This window comes from Centruroides vittatus, unplaced genomic scaffold (genome assembly GCF_030686945.1).
Source record: "Centruroides vittatus isolate TY-2023 unplaced genomic scaffold, ASM3068694v2 scaffold_2569, whole genome shotgun sequence".
Taxonomy (NCBI): domain Eukaryota; kingdom Metazoa; phylum Arthropoda; class Arachnida; order Scorpiones; family Buthidae; genus Centruroides; species Centruroides vittatus.
In genome coordinates this window covers 1,808,059-1,831,177 of record NW_027122690.1, presented here as the reverse complement: position 1 = coordinate 1,831,177, position 23,119 = coordinate 1,808,059, and the positions used below count along the sequence as shown (strand labels likewise).

General features: G+C 27.5%; 1 protein-coding gene across 4 annotated transcripts in view; it reads left to right on the top strand.

The window, feature by feature from the left end:
- The window catches only part of LOC136987702 (TOM1-like protein 2), a 68,731-nt gene extending 45,612 nt beyond the window's left edge, over window positions 1–23,119 (top strand). Inside the window, exons 9-16 of one of the 4 annotated variants that reach the window (XM_067285464.1) lie at window positions 728–843; window positions 3,524–3,623; window positions 9,814–9,955; window positions 10,159–10,246; window positions 11,370–11,393; window positions 17,705–17,755; window positions 22,000–22,039; window positions 22,107–23,119. In XM_067285464.1, coding sequence (XP_067141565.1) covers window positions 728–843; window positions 3,524–3,623; window positions 9,814–9,955; window positions 10,159–10,246; window positions 11,370–11,393; window positions 17,705–17,755; window positions 22,000–22,039; window positions 22,107–22,312 — 767 coding nt within the window. In that variant the 3' untranslated portion in view covers window positions 22,313–23,119. Of the gene's footprint in view, window positions 1–727; window positions 844–3,523; window positions 3,624–9,813; window positions 9,956–10,158; window positions 10,247–11,369; window positions 11,394–12,608; window positions 12,855–17,704; window positions 17,756–21,999; window positions 22,040–22,106 lie in introns of those variants that run through there. The other 3 variants (XM_067285465.1, XM_067285466.1, XM_067285467.1) reach the window with 3 other exon arrangements.

Genomic DNA, 23,119 nt, shown 5'->3' with positions numbered 1-23,119 from the left:
ATAGGCACATTTTTAGTGATAAATTTTGAAATATATATATCATGACATCATCTCCCATTTTGGCCCACCAGTGGCTAAGCAGTTCCATTCCCTGAACACTGGGAGTTCAGTCATAGGTTTGCGCTTTGCCAAGACAGGCTAGCTACGTGGAGTTTTCCGGGTTTTCTCCACATCTGTAACGCCTGGGGGCCAGTTACCCTTAAAAAGACCTCCTGGAAGGCATCCCCCAGGCAGATCACTCAAGTGTTTTGTTGCCGTAACTTAACAAACAAACAAACATCTCCCATTTCTCATCCTTGCTTGCTATTCCTACTGCTTGTCAGACCTGTGTGTAATCGACAAAATTCTGGCTTGCCATATAATCTCAATGTACTGACAATTCAGGTTAACAAAGCAATCAATCAGTTTTACCAAACTGAAAGACTATGGTGTCAATCTAATTTAAACTTTCATTATTAAAATATCTTTGTTCAAAATGTTTAAAAATCTGTTAAAGAAACTTTTCTTGAATGTTAAACTGTGTTTTGTACAAAAACACTTTTAGAAAAATAAAAATTGTGTTTTTAGTGAACTTTCTAGAATTGATTGTGTTTATGCAGAAAGAACCTGCTTGATAATTTAATAACATATAATGAAAACATTTTATAATTTTTTAGGTTATTTTAACTTTTTATTTAAAATAAATCATCAATATCATCATCAGTAATGTTATTTTATAATATTTCAGATGAATTACTTAGAGTGAATGATGAACTGAATAATCTATTTCTTCGATATGAGCGATTTGAAAAGAAACGTACTGCTGTGAATCAAAGTGGAGCATCACCTGTACAGAACAAACAGGTATTAATCTAGAAAATCATTTTTTGATATTTATAATAAGAAAGTTTAATTTTTTTTGAATTAATCAAACTTTACACAGTGTGCACATTAAATAACAATAATGATTATTTTACAGATATACTGTAAAATAAAACTGTGCAAAATAGTACATCTGTTTAATTCCTACGGTATGCGGTTTTCAATGAATAAATGCACTTTGTGATAGCACTGTTAATACTTATATATATATATATGTAATTTAAGTGAGATCTCAAATCTCATTAACAATTTAAAATGGAACAATGAGCAATGATAAAAGTTTTCTTTTATCTGAGTAAATCTGCTTCAAAAAAATTTAATGATCTGAAAATGGCATACAGGGATGGCTGTATATAACATACTTGAGATTTTAAGTGGTTCAGATGAATTCAAGATAGTATGGATTCAATCCACAGCCAGAAGAACTGTTTCAGTACAGATCGATGAAAATATGGAAAAAATTTGTGAGTAGCTCAACGGCAATCATTGAATTAACATTTATTCAACAGTCATTATTATATCATATCAAGCAATTTTGGAATCAAGGCACTAGACAAGTGAGAGATGATCATTTTGAATAATGACTGTTGCTGCATAAATATGCATTTACATATTGTGCATTAAACATGATGCAATTTAAAATCTACTACATTCCTCAAACATCTGTCAGATTTGACACAGGTAGATAATTTTGTTTCCAAAATGAAAAAATAAGTTGAAAGAACACTAGTTCAACTTGGGAGTGAACCAGATGAATATGATTGCCAAGCTTAATGCTAGCCATATCTTTAGATGCTTACTAGTGATGGTTTGAAATTTTGTGCAAACACTGAACATTGTATTCAGTTAAGGAGAAATTATATTGAAAACAAACAAAATTGCACAATACAGGGCTGCAATTTTTAGTCATATTTTTAATTTATTTAATTTAAAATATATGATTGAAATCTCAAATTATTAGTGACTTGCCCCTATACATCATACTTTTCCTGACAACAAGAGTCATAGACAACCAATCATCTATGTGACTCCATTCTGGAGAAAATTTTTGAATTAAAATCACGTGACTTCCAGTCTACACTGGAAGTCACTAATAATAATAATTGTATGGACTTTCAGTTTATACTGGAAGTCCATACAATTATTATTATTACTACTGATGATCAAATGAAAAGAGGACTTGTGAGGAGTTGGCAACTTCATCAGTTAATTAAGCCATAAGTTATTACTATTGGTGGCTGACTTGCTATGAATTTCTGACTTTCAAGAGTAATTGACCCAAGTCTATTATTATTATTATTATTTAAACTAAATGTTGCATAAAATGGAAATGCTTTATGCTACAATTTTCATAATGGAAAGTTTTGTAAAGAAGAAAAGTTACTAAAAATTAAGGCAATTGATTTACTTGAAAATGTCCCAAATCATGTGCATCTAAAAATGTTTATATTCAGAAACTTTTTGACAGTCTAAGAGTTTATATGTAAGAAAAAAAATAATTAATTTGTAAAATATCAATTGCTGGTAAATAGGTTTAAAATTAAATTGAAGACAGTCTATTGAAAAAGGAATCACCATTTATTCACTTTCGCTGTTCTGGAATACAAACTTTTAATGACCGACCTTTCATTGTAGGCTACTTGGCCATCAAAATTAAAACTTCCTCTAAAAAACAAAAAATATCCAATTAAAGACATAAAAGTTTTAAAATCCAGACCGGTAAAGCCACAGGCATCATTATTCATTTTCCATCCTTACCACTTGGGGACTGTACAGCTTTATAACTACTAGAAACAAGCACTGGTAAATGTAGATTTTTCAGCTGCACCCTGGTATGAACCTTTTTAGAATAATTTTAATTCAATTGATGAATATTACCAGATTTAATCAGTTATTACATAGCATGACTTACTGCACACTATCACATGACTGTTAGGTGACTATAAAACTATTCTATTATGAAGTTATTAATGACTGAAAAAATACTTGAAATCCCATTAAAAAACTGGTAGAACCAGGTTGAAAAATAAAGTTTAGCAAAAATAGTAAATAAAGAATATTGGAAGCAGACTGGAATAAAACTCAGCATATGAATGCAGTTCACTATACAGACTATAACTACACAACATTTGGATGAAGCAATGTCACCGTGATAATAAATTGGGAAAACAAGCATTATTACAGAAAAAGGCTTTGAACTTTACTTTTTGCATTAGTCATTGCATCTACAATAATTTGGCTGAATGTTAGAGCATCTTTTAGCAGTGTCAGTTCAGTGAATATTAAACAAAGTTTGAAGAAATTACAGCTTGAAAATGTTAAAAATTCAATAGTTTTTAACAACTATTAACACTTTTAAAAAATTAAAAATAATTTTAAATAAAAATTCTTATAAAAATTAACTTGGTAAACTAAAAATGCTTAAATAAATTAATAAATTGAATTAACTAAAATACAAAGTATAGATTAATATTTTTTTGTGTTATTTACTCAATATAAAAACTCCAAAATGCTAAAGTTAGGTATAATACTTTTGTAAAGTTTCTAATTTCTAAATTAACATATAAAGTATAACTGGCTTGTTCAAGTCTTTATTTTTGTTTTAGAGAATATTATAAAAACTGAATGTTATTAATTTTTATCATTTTAAAATTATTTATAGTCACCACCACCACCACAATCTGAAGGAAAGCCTTTAATTGATTTTGGAGAGAATGAGGGCACTAGTGCTGATGACATACATAAGCAGCTAGCTGGAATGGGTAACTAAATTAATATTTGTTTATAATTATATGATATTTTTACATAAAGCCTGGCTTAGATAATTCTAAATTGAATCAACAGAACTTTATTCCTTTCAACAATTCTTTCAGGATTAAAATGTTTTATGAATTTGATTTTGTGATAATGTATTTTATTATTGTTTATTTAATGTGAAAGATACTTTCTCTAGAAAATATAAGTTAATTAAATAGATGATAGTTTTCTTCAAAGACCTGCACTAAAATAAAATTCCAATAAGTGTGTAGCATTGGTTAATTATATTTTTGTATTTTAGAAAGAATGTTATATTTCTCATACTTAGCAAAGAATTTTGTAATTTTGTTTTATATTAATTATAATAGGTCATTATAATCAGTATGTACCTATTTGGGTATGCCAAAGGTCATACCAATCAGAAAAAAGTGTTAATAAAGTGATATACTTCATAGTGACTGACTTCTTAGCTTGTCTGTATTCTTAATGGTGTAATAAGTCTAGCTATAGTAGGCTATTATTAAGCTTATAGTTAATAAAAACAAACTATTTGTGTAAGGAAAGAATATAATAGAATAAAAGAAAGGAAAATGTAGAACTTAGAGTATATGACCATTACAAATGGGTAAGAATGAAATTTAGCCAAGATGGGAAATATAATTGAGCAATAGAAAACAGAAAAAACAAGGTAATGCAGTTTAAGAGGCTGAACGAAATCTAGTGGAATTCCAAAATCTCAAAAAGAAAATGGAATACAAAAGAACTTGTTAAGAAGTTTTTGAAGGGACCACAGTAAAAACTACTTAGGTGGGAAAACTTATGCAGGAATTTGTATATTCAGTTTTATTTCAATATCAAGGTAATAAAACATAGCATAATATAGCAAAGTAGAATAGAAAATGCACTGACTATAGCAGGTACACTGTACTTAAGTGTCTGGTGTTGATACGACATGTCAACAATTAATGGATAGGAAGTATGGTCAAAACAATAAGACCCCAGCAAAATTAGTAACCAACTCAGGTGTGCAGGTGTTTGATATACAATATGGTGAATATCTGGAGTTACTTTATTAAAACTTTACTGTTTTTATAAAGTAACTCCAAATAAAGTTATGATGAGGTAAAAGATTACAATTTGTCTCCAGTGAAACTTCTTAAGTGGGTAAAATATTGTTGAAGAACCAATATTTTGCAATTTCTTGCATGGGAAAACTTGTTATGCTGGAAATTTTAACACACATCTTATGGTGTAAATGCTGGAACTGGAAAACTTGGACTTCTTATGCAGGTAAACTCTTCATGCGGAAGTTTCTTAAACAGGTTGTACTGTATATGTAACACCATAATGAAAAGCGTATTATGTATTATATGGAACCAAAATGTAGGAAATATCAAAAAATGAAAGCTGGCTAAGTGCAGTTGAAATGGTTACACTGACTACATTGTGGAGATTATTTGTGCACAAAAAAAATGAAAAAATTAAAGACATAATGAACTTGATTATTGGACGAAAAGAATTGATTATTGATGAAATACAGCATGATGTAAAAAGAGGGCAGTTAATATGATATGGTTACACAAGGATACAAATACAAATTGTCATGGATAAACATGAAACAAAACCACAAAAAATGAGAAAGACCTGGGAAGAAGATATAGGAAAAATGATAGGAGAGAAACACATCAAGAAATGAATATGAATAGAATAGAATAGAAAAAATGTCTAAAAATCAGAAGACATCGGATTCTAGAAACTAATTAAATATTTATAATGTATGTATTTGTAGAGGAGGAGTTGTATTTACAAATAATAGAAAAATTTTATAATATTGTACAAGACTTGTTTTTTGGTCCATCCAGCTTTAATAGCTGGTATGGACCAAATTTACAGAGAGAACATGAAGTATTATAGTCAATGTAAAAAAAGGTGTAAAATCATAAGGACAGTTAATAAAAGTTAATAATGGGAGTTATGAACACAAATGCATTGTAGAAGTAATAGATACACATAAATCAGCCAAAACAGTTAAAGAAAAATATCTGGCAAAGTTATATACAGGGTTCCTACGCACCTGGAAAGTCAGGGATTTTCATTAGTTTCGGAAAAAGTCATGGAAAGTCAGGGAATTTGTCGAAAATTGTCAAAAAGTCAGGGAATTTGTCGAAAACTGTCAAAAAGTCAGGGAATTTGTCTCCTTAACTGCCTTGTTGATTTCGTTTGCTGAATATGGCTGACTAAGCGTAGCCATCTGCAGGCGGCAAGAAGTAATGCTGCAATCTTTAATAAGAAAATATACCAGAATCCGTTTGAATCGAAATGGCTCTTTTCACCGTTCCGAAGCCATATAATTTTACAGTTGTGGATTAATAACAGGATAAACTACTATTATGTAATAGTGTTTAATTTTTAATTTTAATAATTCAGCGATTATAAAAAGATGAATTTGTTAATTAGAATAAAAAATAACTAATTAAAAATTAGTTTACAAACTTTTAAAACTTGAAATCGTAATTTATTACATTGTTCACTTCAAAATAGCTAAATAGATCAGTAAAAATCCGTGATTTAATTGTTTTTCACGTTTAAAACATTACTATACAACATAAAAAGTTATAAATAGCTACCCGACATTTACAGTAAAATGCTGGCGCCGACTAGTAGTTTTTTACATTTGTTGTTACAACTTTCCTTGAAAAGAACTGTACTGCAAGCGTATTTTTCCCCCTCTCCCGTTAATTTCCGCAACTTCGATACATAGTTTAATAATTAGTTTAACAGAAATGATGTTGGGTAACAAATATCCACTGATTTTGGCAAATTTAGGCATCATACTTGTAATAGATAGACTGTAGTTATCGTTTTGAAAATCAACTAGGTAATCCGATAGTTTAACCAATGTTAACTTGCTTATAATTAATTATAAATTTAAAAAGCTGGTAAATTTTAAAAAAATTAATTAAATTACTAAAAAATTAAAATAAATTTGATTATCTTTTGTGCGAAACAACAACAAAACAATTTTTATAGTTATGTTGCAAAAGAAAAAGATTTGTAGTTATGATTCTATGCGCTGAACTTCTATATTTTATTAACATATAATTGTAATTTCGTTTGATGTTTATTTCTGTACACTCAAACCTGTTTTTGTGCGGTATATGAAAATTTCAATCAAATTGGAACATAATTGACTTCTGTAAAATTTTTTAAAACTCTATTGGATGTTTTCTTTGACATCAAGTTTTTTTCATTTCTTATTAAGTAAAATTTTTTTCTCTTACCTTTTTTTCTGTCCCATATTTAATAGCATAAAAATCAGAAATATTGTGTTAAATGTAGACTGCAGGTGTGAAATTTCACGCCTTGTTAATAAAAGAATAACACTTCCTGCAGCTATATTTATCAAATAAAAGTATTTTTAACAATTACTTTTAACTTTTTATATAGTTTTTCTGTAAAACCACTTTTTGGGAGGGTGTTTATTTCGCGGGAATTATTTCCCGGCAAATTTTTTAAATGTTAGATTCGTATTTAAGTGGAAACAATTGATATAAAAAATAAACTTCTTAGAGGATTTTTACCCCATTAGGGATTGCAGAAAAAGGCCCAAGGAGTTAAAAAAGCAATTCCTAGTTATTTCGTACGATTTTGAGTTATTTTCCACGTGAGACTTTTTTATGTGGTCCCTATTCATCGCATTAAAAAAAATACTTTTTGTGTTGCGAAAACTATTTTTTATAGCTACTCGTGAAGTTTCCTGCGATTTTTTTTTTTTTTTTTTTTTTTATGTGGTCCCTATCCACCGCACAAAAACAGGTTTGAGTGTATTTATTTTATTTTATTTAAATTCTATACATTTTAAGAATCCTAATTTTCGTAATACTATGACGTCATAGGAATACAAGTCTCACTAAAATAGAAAAACGTAAAAAAATTAAATTATTAGATGAAAAAAAGGAATGAGTAAAAATTTTTTTATAGAAACTTGAGAAATAGTCAAGACAGTGCAGCTCTCAAGATCGATCATTTGGATTGGAGTTGAATTTTCCATTGTTTGAAAAGATGATGAATACTTCTGTGAACTCGGATTCTTCGATTGATGTAAGTAAATCGGAGAATCCATTAGATCCCCAGATCCCCATCATAAAGCATGGGTGATGGTCTGAAACCAATCCAGGGAATGATCGAGGGCTACCTTTTCCTTCCACAAATTAACAGTTGCCTTTCAAAAGGAGGACTTTTCTAACTCAGGAAAAACACGAGTGATATATGTTAGTGCTAGACATCAAACAGAAATCAAATGAACTTTCCTTTCCGGATTGTTCACTGAACATTGCTCCAGATTCCACTACTGCCACTATGAACTTAAGACGAGAAACGAAGACAACATTAGCTATATTGTAAGCATATTTTTACAATAAACGGGTTAAATGGTAAAGAGGTGTCTTTGTCCGTCTGTACCATGTTTCCCACATACTTAATAGTCCCTCAACTTTCCAGACGTTGGGAGAATTAACTTTATCCCCTTTATTTTCCCAAAGGGAAAGAGTCATCATATCTCACAAGTGAAATGCAAAGTTTCAAATCTTATGTTCTAATTGACATTTGAAATTATGTTAAACCTGAGGAAGGCTATTTAAGATTGCTGAAAACATTAGTTCATTTATTAAAATTTGCTATAAAAGTGAGAAAGATGGTTTGTGATATGATTTGCAATAATTATAAGATTTGTAATTAAGGGTTAAAATAGATAAATTTTGTCTGCATTCTTAAGAAAATTTTATGCAAAGACAAAATTTAATGCGAAATTAAATAATAAATAAAAATTATTAAAAATAATTATTAAAACTCTGGCCTTTACACCGAAACCATAATAAAAATAGCGACAACGAAACATTTTTTTTCTTTTAATGAGTTGCCAATTCAGCTAATTTTTTGCTAGATTTAGTGGATTTGTTAGAGAAGCTATAGTAAAAACTTACACCTATCCCTCTTTATATACAATCTATTTTTACGCCGTTTTAAAATAATGTGGTTGACAAAAGAAAACTATTTCTTTTTTTACATGATGGATTTTTTTTTGAGGGAACAAATGCTTTATTTGAACATTTTTAAATTTAACTTTTTGTTAAAATTATGTTGCTGTTTAAAAAAAGTTACTCTTTTTGTTGAAAGATTTTAAAATTGTGTGTTTCTAAGTCAAGAGTTCATTTTAAGTACAGTACAGTACTATTTGTATATCAAAGAATACTGTTTGTTGATTTTATGCTATCTTGTATTTACTAGATTTACATACAAATAATATTGATAAATGATGATAAAATAAAAAGCTCATGTTTCATTTGTAAATTGCTTATTTTTTCATTACATAGAAGTTGTGGATTCTATCATACATTTTTCTACAGGATGTATGCATACTGTGTTTTTTTAATGTGGCAGTCTTTGAAACATACAACTAGGCAAAAAGAGGGATAGATATACTCGATGTTCGCAGTAAATAAAATGCTGTTTTATTATGTCAATATTCCACACCGTAAGAAATGTGAGGGTCAGGGAATTTGGACAAAGTTAGTCAGGGAAAATCAGGGAAAGTCAGGGAATTCAAAACAAAAATTTGAGTAGGAACCCTGTATATAATGTGAGAAAGCATGTTATAGTCTAGAAAAGTAGAATTAAGATTTATGAAACATTTAAGCAGTCCAGTTGAAACACACCTGAAATATTTATACTAATCAGTATTCAGTATTTTAAGAAAAATATATAATTTATCTTATATTTTATATGTAGTTGTTTTTTTTTCTTTGAAAGTTCTAATTAATCTTAGAATGACAAAGTAACTGATGTTTAAGCAGTACTGTGTGCTACAATATTTATTTAAATTGTAACATTAAATAATTTTGTAAGCAGTAAAACTAGAAAAAGAAATTGACTTGTGAAAAATATTTATTTCAATAAATTAACTATCTTGACATTTAAATTTATTATTGAATAAATTTGTAAGTTGAGAAAAAGAAAAGACTTATTTTTATAATTAATTTGATTTGTGATCAGAAATTTTATTCATTTTTATGATACATTTTAGAATATTTGTGTGTGCGCAAATATTGTTTGAATGTTATGTGAAGAAAACATTAAATTTTTACAAGTAAACACATGATTTCATTAAAATTACGATTTTATGTATTTTCTTTTTAGGTGTAGGATCTGCAAGTGCTTCTGTTGCCTTAAGTCAAATAAATACAGTAACAGCAACAAATAAAGCGCCAACCCATTCAAATGATGATTTTGATATGTTTGCTCAATCAAGAAATGTAACTTATGAACAAAGTAAATCAAGGTATTCTATTTTATATTATACATGGATAATTTTTTTAATAGATAAATTTATGTCAGATTGTTATATAGAATAAATAACAGAAATAGTGGATTTTTTTTCAGTATTTTTGTTATTGCCATTCACAAATTGATAATTACATAAAATCATAATTTATGTAAAATATTTTATAATATATTTAAATTATTATTCTATTTGTTTTCTAGTGGAAGTACCTATGCAGATAATGCCAATCCCGATCAGGTGGGTGTCACTCTTACTTCTTTAACAAATGCTCGGACCCAAGGTGTTGAGGTTAGAAATTTTTTATTTTGAATTGTTATTACATTATATTTAATTATAATTACAGCTTTACCCAAATAAAATTAATATTTTGAGTGATTATTAAATGCTAAATTACATTAGATACAAAATGTTGATTTATTAAATTGGATCAAAATCATTAGCATTCCTTTCACCCCTTGTTAAAAGTGCATTGATGAATTCAACAGATTAACTACAGTAGCGAGTTCATCCTTGTTGCTTTATATAAAAAAATAGGAGAATTAAAATAAGTTACTTTTTAAACAATTGCAAATGCTCTCTTGTAAAATAGTTTTAAATTCTCCAAACAAAATCAAACTCTTATTCTATCAATATTCATGGCTGAGACAAAAATAGCCATTTTTTTCATACAAAAAATAAAACTACTTATAAAATAAAAATGTTGGCAAATGTTTTGTTGTCAATCAGATGAAAATTTTAAAAATGTACATTTTAATATTAAAAACAATTGAATTATTATTTTTCATTACTAGATAAATTTTTACTAGTGACTACCGGTACATATAAGATCAAATACAGCCTCTTCGTCATTGTGTACCGGAATTTTGAAGGTTGAAGAGGCTGTATTTGCCTAGATAAATTTTAAATTGAATAAAATAGATAGGAAACGTTACTTAGATACATGACATCAATTTTATATTACTTTTGCTGTTTCAGAATAAAAGTATGTTTCTATTTTATATTAGATTTGAATATATTAGTGAGACATTTTAATTAATTATAATGGATCTGAATTTATAAGTTATGTAAAATTTGTATTTTATAACTAAAAAAGAAGGAATAAATTGTTTGAAAAATTTGCTGATTAAGCGGAAAACATTTGCAAAAGTTTTATTAAAAATTTTTATATTAAAAGGGAATTTTTTCATATTCAAGGCATGTTACTTGTGATTGCATTTATGATTTATAAATTTGTAATACTTCAATCTTATTGTTAAAATAAGATTTCTGAAATAATAATAATATTTTAAAATTTCTAAAATTATTTTAGTATTAGGAAATAAATCTCATTATTGAATTACTAATAGATTTAAAAACTTGCATTATATAAATGTGTGTTTAAATATTTTCTCTTTTGTTCTAAATCGGTCAGGGAGAAGAAAATGTAACTAAAGAGGTAAGTTTTTTAAAGGGTGTGTTTTGCTATTTGGAGACTTCTATTAACACTAAAAAATATGAGTTAAAAAAAATTAAGTTTTTTCCTCTGTGTAAATGGATATTTGTATTACATTTTATTCAAATGAAAAGTTCTTGTTTATATGATAAATTTTTAAAACTTCTAAAATTATATTTATTATTACAATCAATTTCTCATTTTCATATATAACAATATACATAAATATTCAAAATAAACATTTATATTAAACATACAACTTATTCTTTTATAATTATAAATGATCGTTTTGATTAATGAAGAAATATGATTACTTTTTACAATTAAATTTTTTTATGCACATTATACTTTTGTTTAGAGGCAATTTATGCCAAAGCATTTAGCATCAGTTTTGCCTTCATATATCTTACATGTACAGCATTATGAAATTTTAAGCCCTATCCTTGTTTAATTGCTAATATATGGCAAATATTCCTAATTCTTGTATGATTGATCAGAACATTAGATAATTCAGATTTAGATGTTTATATTCACTGCAATTGTGAATAGTGGTTTACAGCTTTATTGACAAATTTTGATAAGTAAAACCACAAAAATCAGGAAAATTAAGTCCATATGCAATATATCATGATTTTTTTTTCAAAGTCTGAGGTATTATTCTAAACTTCAATTGAAAATATATTTTTTTGATATGAACATACATATTTAAACTTTACATGTCTTATAACATTAAAGAATATCTCAGATCTAAAGTATGATGAATCTGATAAATTTCAATTTTTCAGTGAAAATTATAGTAAGATGGTAGTGCCATGTATTATTATATATCAAAATTACATTCTCTTGTTAAAATCATTATGATCTATGGACATTTATAAGAATTAAACACACATTTAATTCCTGTAAATATTTAACTAACATTTTAATTATTTTTATTTTTTTAATAATAATTTATGCTAAAAATAATTTAATTCTGTTTGCTCTGTAGTTGTTATTTATTGAAATTTATTAGATATATGCAAAATTATACAAAATTAATTTTAAACAATAGGTATTATTTCCTCTCAATCAACTTTTCTGTCTTATAAGTTTGTAATATTACAAAGCATTGTGCGTGAAAAATTTTTAAGATGTAATTTTTACTGTTAATGTTATTTTCATTACAATATGGTACATGTAAAATTTTAATTGTTGTATATATTATTTTATAAAATATAGATAGTCCCAGAAACCATTTCCACAAATTCGTTTAAAACGAAACCAGAAAAAGAACGTTTATAATAAAACAAAAGAAAATGTAGACCTAACAACATCTGCAAAGTGAGGAAATAAATTGGAATTACGTAACAGAGAACATAGTGATTGTCAAGAAGTTTATTAAATCAAAAAAATAAAAAAAATGTTAAAATAATTGTTAAATTCAAAAAGACTTTATACTTTAAATAAATGGTATTTATATATGAAGTAATGTTACAAAGCTAATTTAGAAACATATTTCTTGCCATTTTTAAATCCTAGTGATTTAAAAATAGTATTATATTACAATTAAGATCATATGTGGTTGTTTAATTATATGATTTCCATTTAGGCAAATCAAATTCAGTGTTAGCAGATCTGAAAATCTTTTAGAGGACCTATATTGATATTATCAGCAGTTCTATGTAAACTTTACATTCTTTTAGGAACCCAAAGTAGATAAATGCTAAATATTAATAGTTGCACTATAAATACAACCTTTTGAACTTTATTGTTTTTCTTGTATTTATTTATTCATCAATTTCATAACAAATATATATATTTTTAATATTACTAGTTTGAATTTCTACAGAATAATTAAAATATTTATTTCGGTAAGAAATTTGATTGTCAACCTACCATTTGGGCTTGCAAAACCCACCTTCATTTCAAATGGAAAAATAAACAGAAAAAAGTATTTATCAAAATACCAGTCCGGTAAAATAATATATCGGCATAGAAAACAATATGAATGAATACATTTAATATTTTATTACTACAGTTGTTATAATAAGTAATAATCTGAACATACAATGTTGAAACTTTTCAAATCTGTGTGTTGATTTACCTTGCCTGAAAGTGATATTAATGCAGTATTGAAAGTATTGGTGATGAGTTTTCCTGTTATTAAATGTCTTTCTAATGTCAGCAGACAGTTATTCTTTTTTAATTGTTATAATTCTTGGTGGTAGTATGCAATTACTTTTGATTTATTCTATTTAATATGGATACTGCAAAGTAGCACTTCTTTGCACTAGTTCATTGTAGAATGTGATGGATTAGACTAGAGTTACAGCTTGGTTTATTACTATGTTGCCATAACCGTAGGCTGGTTTCAAAGTGTATTTCTCTTGAAACTTTATCTTCTCCGAATTGTTTATATATCCTTATAATCCTTACAATATACAATCCTTATAATATAAGATGAAATATGTTAACACATCTAATCAGATTCGAAAGAAAAAGTGCAGCTTTTGCTGAGATGAGAGGACCTATACTTGACACACCTTTCATTCTGTAAGAATCGTGATCCTATGTTACTCTATAAGCAGTTGGACAAAGTTCATTCCACCATACACAAATCTATGGTCTTTTTTAAAAAGAAGTTGAACAGTAAAGACATCTGACTAAGGATCACTGTACAAAGAAAAATTTGTCTCCTATTACAGTTCTCTACCTAAATCTCAGATTCCACAGTCCTGAAATAAGTGGGGTGGTTTTACAGCTAGGCACCAAGTATGTTTCAAAAACATACTTGGTGCCTAGTGTTTTCAAGCATAGTGTAGAAATTCAGGTTCATTATAACAAATTGTTCCATATGATGCAAAGTTTTCACACACATTTTTTGTAAAGAGAATGAAATTAAAAAATTATCACATGTAATATTACATTGAGGGGTGTGCAGGATGCAGCTATATCCCCTTCTGAGGGTTTTTCATAAGTAAAACCAAGTATTTAAAATAGTAAAAAATTTTGAAAGATGATGTTTTCTTTTTACACCTCCACTAAAGATTTCTGGATCTGCTATTGATTACATTCACTTTTCTTTATATTAGAAACATTTTACAACCTTTTATTAATAGCCAAAATTTTTTACTTTTGGTTGGTATATATTGCCTGAATGCATTTGTCCACGAAATGTAGCCCATTGTTTTTCAAATGTTATACAACCAATCTGGATTGTAGCATCTCTTATTTCAAAACATAAATTTGTTGCAGCTTGTCATTACAGAAATTTCCTTGGATTTAATATTCCAGTCAGATTAATTTCAAGAATTATTTGGCTGTAGAAAAAATTTTTTTCATTTTTTTTTTCAATTATATTGTTTTTTCTTTGTCTGTTTAAGGGTTTCTTCCAATAAATTTCTTCAAAAAAAATCTTTTGCTAGATATATTCTTTTGAATTGTTTTATTTTATTTTTTTCAAAATTTCTAAAAATGTGTTGTTATATTTTTAAATGTGTTATTTATATAGTTATGCATATATATATATATATTAAATATTAATAAAAGTAGAATAATTCAATTGTTGTACTTTTATTAAATTTATTATAACCTCTAATTATTTATCACTCTTCTCTTTAAATGCATTAGTTTGAGCTGATTCATTCTCAAAAATGAACAAGAATCAAAATTAATTATAATGAGCTTAGTAGGCCCATTTGCTAGATGTAGCTAATAATTTTTTTTTTATTAATTGTTACGTTTTTGTTATTACTTTGTAATTAAACAGATGTCTTCATATTTCAAACTAAATAAGACTTTATGATCAATGGAAAAATAATAATAATATAATAATAATAATAATACAATTATTCCTGTTATGGTACTTCATATTTTAATTTGTATTTAATCTAGAACAATGTCTAGTTAAAATCTGAGTTAATTACACTTTGTAGGGTTTATTGTATTAAATATTGATTAAAAAATATATATATTTAGAAAATAAAAAAAAATATATTTTGTATAATCGTATTTTTCAAAAATAACTATTTGTAAAGCAAAAGAATGGGCTGAATCACAAAATTACGTATTGTGAAAAATCTTCACATGAAAATATTGGGAAGATTTAAAATTTTTAAATGTAAAAATTAAATTATGTAGAACTGAAATGTTTCTTTTGTTTAATAAAAAATGTTTGCTCCATGAAATAAGCAGTAATTTGATTTATTTGTTTTAAATTATATTGGATGTTTGTTAGCATTTATTTTATGATATATTTGTGTTTTAAGATATTTTATCCAAAGATTTACTTTTTAAAATTTATTCATTTGGTCATCTTGAAATGATGATGCCAATTAGAAATATTTTTTTTATATCATCACTACTAACAGGTAGAATGATCAAGTTTATCAATGATATATTCTTTTTCTTTGATTTGTTTATAAATAGAATGTAGTATCGAATTTACTAAATAACAACAACAACAATCTTTATTACTATAAAAGAAATTCATTTATAACTAAGATCAGTTTTTATCAAATATAGAAATAAACTTAAGGCTTATTTTAGAAGTAAATTTTTTTAATTGGAAAAAATATTTTCAAGACTTACTCTAATCTTCGATTCATTCAAAATTGATACTGAGAAGCATTTATTATAAGAATAAACTTTAACTTGAAAATATTCCATTTAAGATTAAAAATGTGTTTCAAAAACACAGTTTCCATATCAAATAATTACTGATTTTAATCAGTAATTAAGATGTTATAGCTGATACTAAACTTATACTGATTTTTTTTTCTTATTTCTTAACATTTATAAAATTTATTTTAGTAAAATTAGAAATAATTTAATTTTAAAACCATATGCTTTCTGTATATTCTCATTTTTAAAATTCTCTTTTTGAAAAAGAACATTTTTAAGAATAAATTTTTAAAAAACTGAATTATATATCAAGAATTGCTTCTTGCTTCTACTATTTTAGAGATACTTTTTACCTACTGTGATGTGTAATTTACAAAATTAATTATAATATAGCAGTAAAAGCTGCTACTTCTACTACTACTACTACTAATAATAATAATTTTTTATTTAACAAATAAAGGACTGATACTTTGTTATAGGGAAAAATACAAAATTAAAATTACAAAGATTAGTAATTAACATGGTGAATTCCGGCACTGTTAGATTGACATGAAAACGCTTAACTTTTCTTGTTAATTTTTGATGATTTAAATGTGAAAAATTTAAGTTTTTATTTGTAAATTAAGTTTATTTCTTGGCCTAAAATTACCAGGTTTAGTTATACAATTTTGAAACGACCGTGATATTTTCATTACAAGAAAAGCATAAAAGTCACCTAGTTAATTTCCTCTAAGAATTTATCTTTGTACCTACCCTTAACTCCTTAACTTCACACATTCATATATCATGTTTTCTCGAAGTGAATTACCACAAAATTTAAGATTTTCAACAGAAAAAAAATCTTCTTTTCATTACTTTGAATAATTTTTTTTAATAATTTGAATTTATTGTTACTATCACAAGTAGGTGCATAGACAGACACTGGGCATTTCTGACATTAATCTTTATTCGGGAATATGTTATTGGCTGAGACACATTTCGGGCATAAGCCTCTCTTTTGTTGGTATTTCTTTTGTGATATCTTATAAGGAGGTGTTAACTGGTATACCTCTTGCTTAAAATTACTTATTTACAGTTAGAATTTCTTGGCTTTACTCTGAACAGCAGAAGTGTGAGCTAAGTGCTGTTCAGACTAAAGCCAAGAAATTTTAACTGTAAATAAGTAATTTTAAGCAAGAGGTATACCAGTTAACGCCTCCTTATAAGATATCACAAAAGAAATACCAACAGAAGAGGGGCTTATGTCTGAAATGTGTCTCGGCCAACAAGATATTCCCAAATAAAGATAGACACTGGACATTTCTGACATCAGTCTATGCACCTAGTTGTGACAGTAAAAATACATAAAAGAAGACACGGTTTCAGAATATGCAAATTTGAATTTAGTTTTATTTACATATAAATTTTTTTTAATGTCAAAGATAAACCTTTTTGGCATGTAACCAGATTCTACAGGATATCTTTCACATATTGAAACCAATAATGAAACTGAGATTCTTTATTAACTTTTTTTTGGTTCATTATTAGAGACAATAAAGCAGTAAAGTTACTATTGAACTTATTTGATTATATTAAATAATTCCCTTATATCATCATTATTATTAAAACTAAAATCTGAACTTTGCAAATTATAATTTAAAAATGGATTTATATATAATTAATTTTACTATTTTCTATTTTGTCAACTAACATGTTTATAATTTTTTCATTAGCTGCAGAAGGAGCAAGATTTTGCAGAAATGGAACGTTGGCTTCAAGATAAAGTATGACAATTTTATTATACTTTAAAATTTAATAAGTAAATAACAGTATATTATGTAGGTGTATATGTTGACCTTGCCTGAAAATTCTGGTTTAGACTTTTACTGCTGTATGCAATAATTCCCAAACTTAAAGTTACTGGCCTACTAGAACTGAAATGTAGACAGTATATAAAAATATATATATATATATATATATATAGTAGCTTATGGTGATAAAATATATACAGTGGTGCCTCATATAACATACTTAATCCGTTCCAGGTGCACGTCCGTTAAGTAAAACGCCCCTTATACGAAACGCATTTTCCCATAGAAATACATGTTAAAACATCTAATTCGTTCCACAGCATAAAATAACTGTACTGTATCATTTTTTAAAAAAATGAACATGGGGTGCGTTCTTTTATTCCTCCATGTAACTCTGCGCCAACGACATCCGTTTAAAAATTCCTGCGGAACGCGTTCCTAAATTCTGGTGGGAGTGCGCACCGTCGAACGGCAAAAACGGCCGCTTGTAGCAGTAGTTTACCATGGAAAGCAAAATGGTGTCCTTCATGGCTCAGATAGTTTCATTTTGGGGTCCATTATGTGGTTTTATGAATGAAAATTTAGAAATTGTGAAAGTGCGAGTTAGCGCACGCGGTGATGTAAGAGTCTTTACAAATTTTTTTCGAATGGTAGCCGGCATTCTAATTTTTTTCGTGGCTATTTTGAATGCTCTTTCAGCAAATAATCCATTTTATGGTTAAATTTTACAATTGGGACCCTTCTTTTGCCTTTAAAAGTGCATATTTTAGAATTATAGATTCCTCCATTACCATACTATCGATAGTGCGGGCGCTGCCATCTTTCTTTCTTTCACCGTCGTTCCTAAATGCCTACAAACAGCAGCGCACTCCCATAGTAGTGGAGACGCAGAGCAACCGCTATTAAAGAACGCACCCATGGAGTAGTCACCAATTATGCCGGAAAGTCCATTGTTCGCAGCCAGTCTGTTGCTCGAGTCACGTAACGGCCAAACAAAGTCCGTTGTTCGCAGCATCCGTTAGTCGAGGTGTACGTTATACGAGGCACCACTGTATTTTTTTTTTTTTTTTTTTTTTTACCATAAGCTGCTGTAAAAACCATTGTATTTTAATAAACACAACTAACTGTAATACTTATATATATATATATCAAATATTAAAATCTCATCTAAAAAAGATGTAGGCAGCAGGATGAAAAATTACTACTGCAGGTGAATTTAATAAAAGTTTTGTTTTCTGATCTAACTGTCAGTTTTGTATGAAATATTAAACACCAGTTAATGTCCTACTAATAATCATTGTCTACTTGGACAATGATTATTAGTAGGACGTTAACAGGTGTTTAATATTTGATACAAAACTGACAGTTAGATCAGAAAACAAAACTTTTATTAGTAGGCAGTAAAAAATAACATTGAAACCAACATCAACAAATTCAATAAAATATAAATAGTTTACACAGCATAGTACAAAAGTACCACTGTATACAGTATATAATTTATTAGAACACTGTAGTATACTTTAGCTTATGCCCATCGTTTCATTCAGTTATGTAACATTGGCACATAACTGTTGGAAATAGTGTTCACTTAAACCGAATTTTTATACAACATAAATAGCTTCCAAAACCCAATTCATTAGTATAACATTCATTAGTACGACCAACTGCCGAATAACATCAGGCTATTTTCCGATGATTATAATTTTAATTACTGATTAATTTGTTCTTAGAGGGAAGTATTATGCACTGTCTTGTATTTAAATAATTTTTGAATAATTATTAAATTTATTAAATTGAATTTTTATTTAGTTATATTAAATATTTTTCCGAAATATGAGAGTTAGTTGAAAGTATTTGTGACAGCCTGATAGAGTTGCAGTAAGTGATGCAAGCTGATTATCAGGATTGTTTATTCCACTTTGTTTTGCTCTGTGGTAAAAGTTAGCATTTTAGCTCCTGTTATATAACAGCTCTAATTTTGGAGTCTTTTTCCCAGGTATAAAATGTCAACTTATACACTGGCATATACAATACTTGGATTCTATTATTAACATGTTTGGTTTGAATTTAAGAATAAATTTAAACCAAATTTTTTCGCTTTTTATGTTTAATTGGGAAGGATTTGACCTACTGTTGAGTCATTCTTTTAAAAAAAATTTAAGTAGCATTAAATATTTCCTTGAAATAGTGTAATGATGATATAAAATTGCAGTTTAATATAATCTCTAGCATCTTGCAGGATTTCTTTCTTACATGGTCATTTGTCAAAGTTAAATGATAAATTCCATAAAATCACTACAGATTTTTTTCTTATTGATATGTAAAATTAATATTTTTGTATAACATTTATACTTTATGCTAAATTTTTAATAAATTATATTCAAAATTCTTGTTTTATATTATCATTTTGGAATTAAATAACAAATTACCATAGCTAGTTTTTTTAATACATTGTATTTTAAAAAATTTGTTAAAATTTCAATTTTACATTAATCAATATCATAAAGAAATTATGACTTAATTTATATTGAAATGTTTGCAAATTTATTATTCTTAAGAATTAAAAATAATGATTTCTCATCTAAATTTAGAATGATCTCTCATTTTTAATGTAAATTTATAAGAATCCAAAGAAAAATTTTTAAAAATATTTTTCTAAATAATGATTTGAAAAGTCTTGAAGATACAGTAGAATAAATAAAGATTTTACCTGCTCATTGCACTAATTATTAAAAAATGAAGGTTATGATGGATTTGCAAAAGTGCTTTTCATATATATTTTAGAGATCGATTTTAAAAATATCAATGATACGAGGGCTATTTTTTAAATATGGTCTGTTTGTGAACGAGAGTGAGAATAATGCGCAATCACGCCAGTATGCATGCGCTTCTGCTCCGAGCAAGCTTGGCACGCATTTTGATGCCATTTGCAGCCATATCATCTGTTTGTATGCTGAGCTATAGAAGTTTAAAATGTTTAAGAAAATTGAGTCTTCCGTCGACTGTGAGATACAATCTGTTATTCGATTCTTGAGTGCAAGAAACTTGGCAGCAGCGGAAATTCACCGTCAGATTTGTGAAGTTTACGGTGATAATGCTACGAGTGACAGTAAAGTTCAAAAATGGGTAAGAATGTTCATGGATGGGCGAGTTAATGTGCATGATGAACCACGCCCTGGCAGATCTTCTCTGACTTCTGAAGATTTGGTTCGTGATGTGGATAACAAAATTCAAGAGGACCGACGATTTACGATTTCAACATTATCAATTGAATTTCCACAGATTTCAAGATCAGTTTTGTATACCATTGTTTCGGAGAAACTGTGTTCTCGGTGGATTCTAAGATTGCTTTCTGAAGATCACAAATCAAAAAGATTGAACAGTGCTTTGTCGTTTTTGACTTGATACGATCATCCACACAGTCCAGACCTTGCACCCAGTGATTTTCACTTGTTTGATACTTAAAGGAGTTACTTTGTGGTCAACGGTTCAACGACGATGAAATGAAAACTGCAGTCATGGATTGGGCTTCTTCACAGGCGGCAGATTTCTCTGAAGTCGGAATTTAAAAAATTGTTGAGCGGTATGACAAATGTTTAAACGAAAATGGAAATTATGTAGAAAAGTAGATAAAAGTATGTAGAATATGGAAAAAAATATATTTTAATGATATTTACAGTATTTTTCTTATTAAAAAACGGACCTTATTTAAAAAATAGCCTTCGTGAATGGTGTAATTTTTACACTATGATTGTGTTTGAAAATTGTACATAAGTGTAAGTTGTTAATTTTAAATTAAAAATAAGTATTACTATTTCCAAGTACAGTATTATGCAATTAATCACATGAGCATATAAGCAGATATGAAATCTCTAATATAAACATTAGTTAATTGGCCAGACATGAAAATCTAGTGTGCTTTTTGTGTCAATACTAAATTTTTTTTTTTTATAATAAAACATCACATATGACCCTTTTGAAGAAAATTTTTCATGAAAAAATTGGAATTTTCAAGAAATCTGATTTTTAGTTACCACACTCATTTTACTAGAATTAATTTATATTTTTAAAACCATTTTTCAATTGTCAAAGAAGTTATTTAAGTTATTGAAAAAATTTCTTATTTTTTTTTAACCATTAATACTAAATGCTAAATTTATGCCATTCATTTAATAACAAATTTTATTTGTTATTAAATTTCTTTTGTAATATTTCAGCCACCTGCTGAAGAGACTCAGGAATCAATTACGAGTTCAGGTATGAAAAAAACCACGTGTTAAATATATCCCTTTTATTTTTTCTAATTTGTAAATTTTTTGGACAGAATTTGATAAATTCTTGGCTGAGAGGACTGCAGCAGCAGAAAAATTACCTAATGTCTTTCCAGCAGAACAGACTTCTACTTTGAGTAAATCGCCCACCAGTAGTTCCTCGGCATCCAGTGCCGGCAATAGAAATGCGCCCAATAATGCAGCCAGTCGCAGAAAGATGGATCGTGAAGACGCAGACAATGCACTTTTTGCTTTGTGAACTAAGAATTTACGATACAAAATTATAATACCCTAAATAATCTATGACAAGCCAATAATTATATTTTCTTTATGCTGATTCTAGGCAGGGTAAAAAGGTAATGTAGCAGTTTTTAACTGCAAGTTATCACTGTAACATAGGTTGTTAATATCCACTTTGCGAATATTATTTCTAAGAATATATATATAAAAGATTCACTCGAGCGGCAATGAAGCTCGCATGAAAAATTGTTCTATTGATGCTAGTTATATGTTGTCACATAGATATTGTTAAAAGTGTCAAAGTATTGTAAATGCATTTTATTGGAAAAATTTATTGAAGTTTGATAGATAAATTTAAAGGTAAGTTTGTTAGAAGGTACATCTATTTGATTCCTTGCTCTTCAATTATAAAAAAAAAATGTTAAACTTGTTTTTTATTTAAAAAAATGAGTTTAATATTGATATTACAACAGAAACAAACTTACTTAAGAACAATTTAATGCAGATTATTATTAAATTTAACAGAATTAACCAGAAGTTGTTTAATTTATAAATATATATATATATATGCATATGAAGCAAAATTGTTATATTACTTTCATCAGCAAAAAGATAAAGACTGAATGTACATCCGAAACTAATATTTTACTATGAATGTTATATTATGCAATGTCTGTTGTAATCAAATATTCAGAAGCATTTAATCTATATGATGTACTAATTTAACATATGTTTAAATTATTGATTTCCTAAAGTTTTTGTTGTATTTTATAATTTCTATAAGTTTTATAGAGCACGGTTGCATTAAAGCACTTGTGAAATTTTC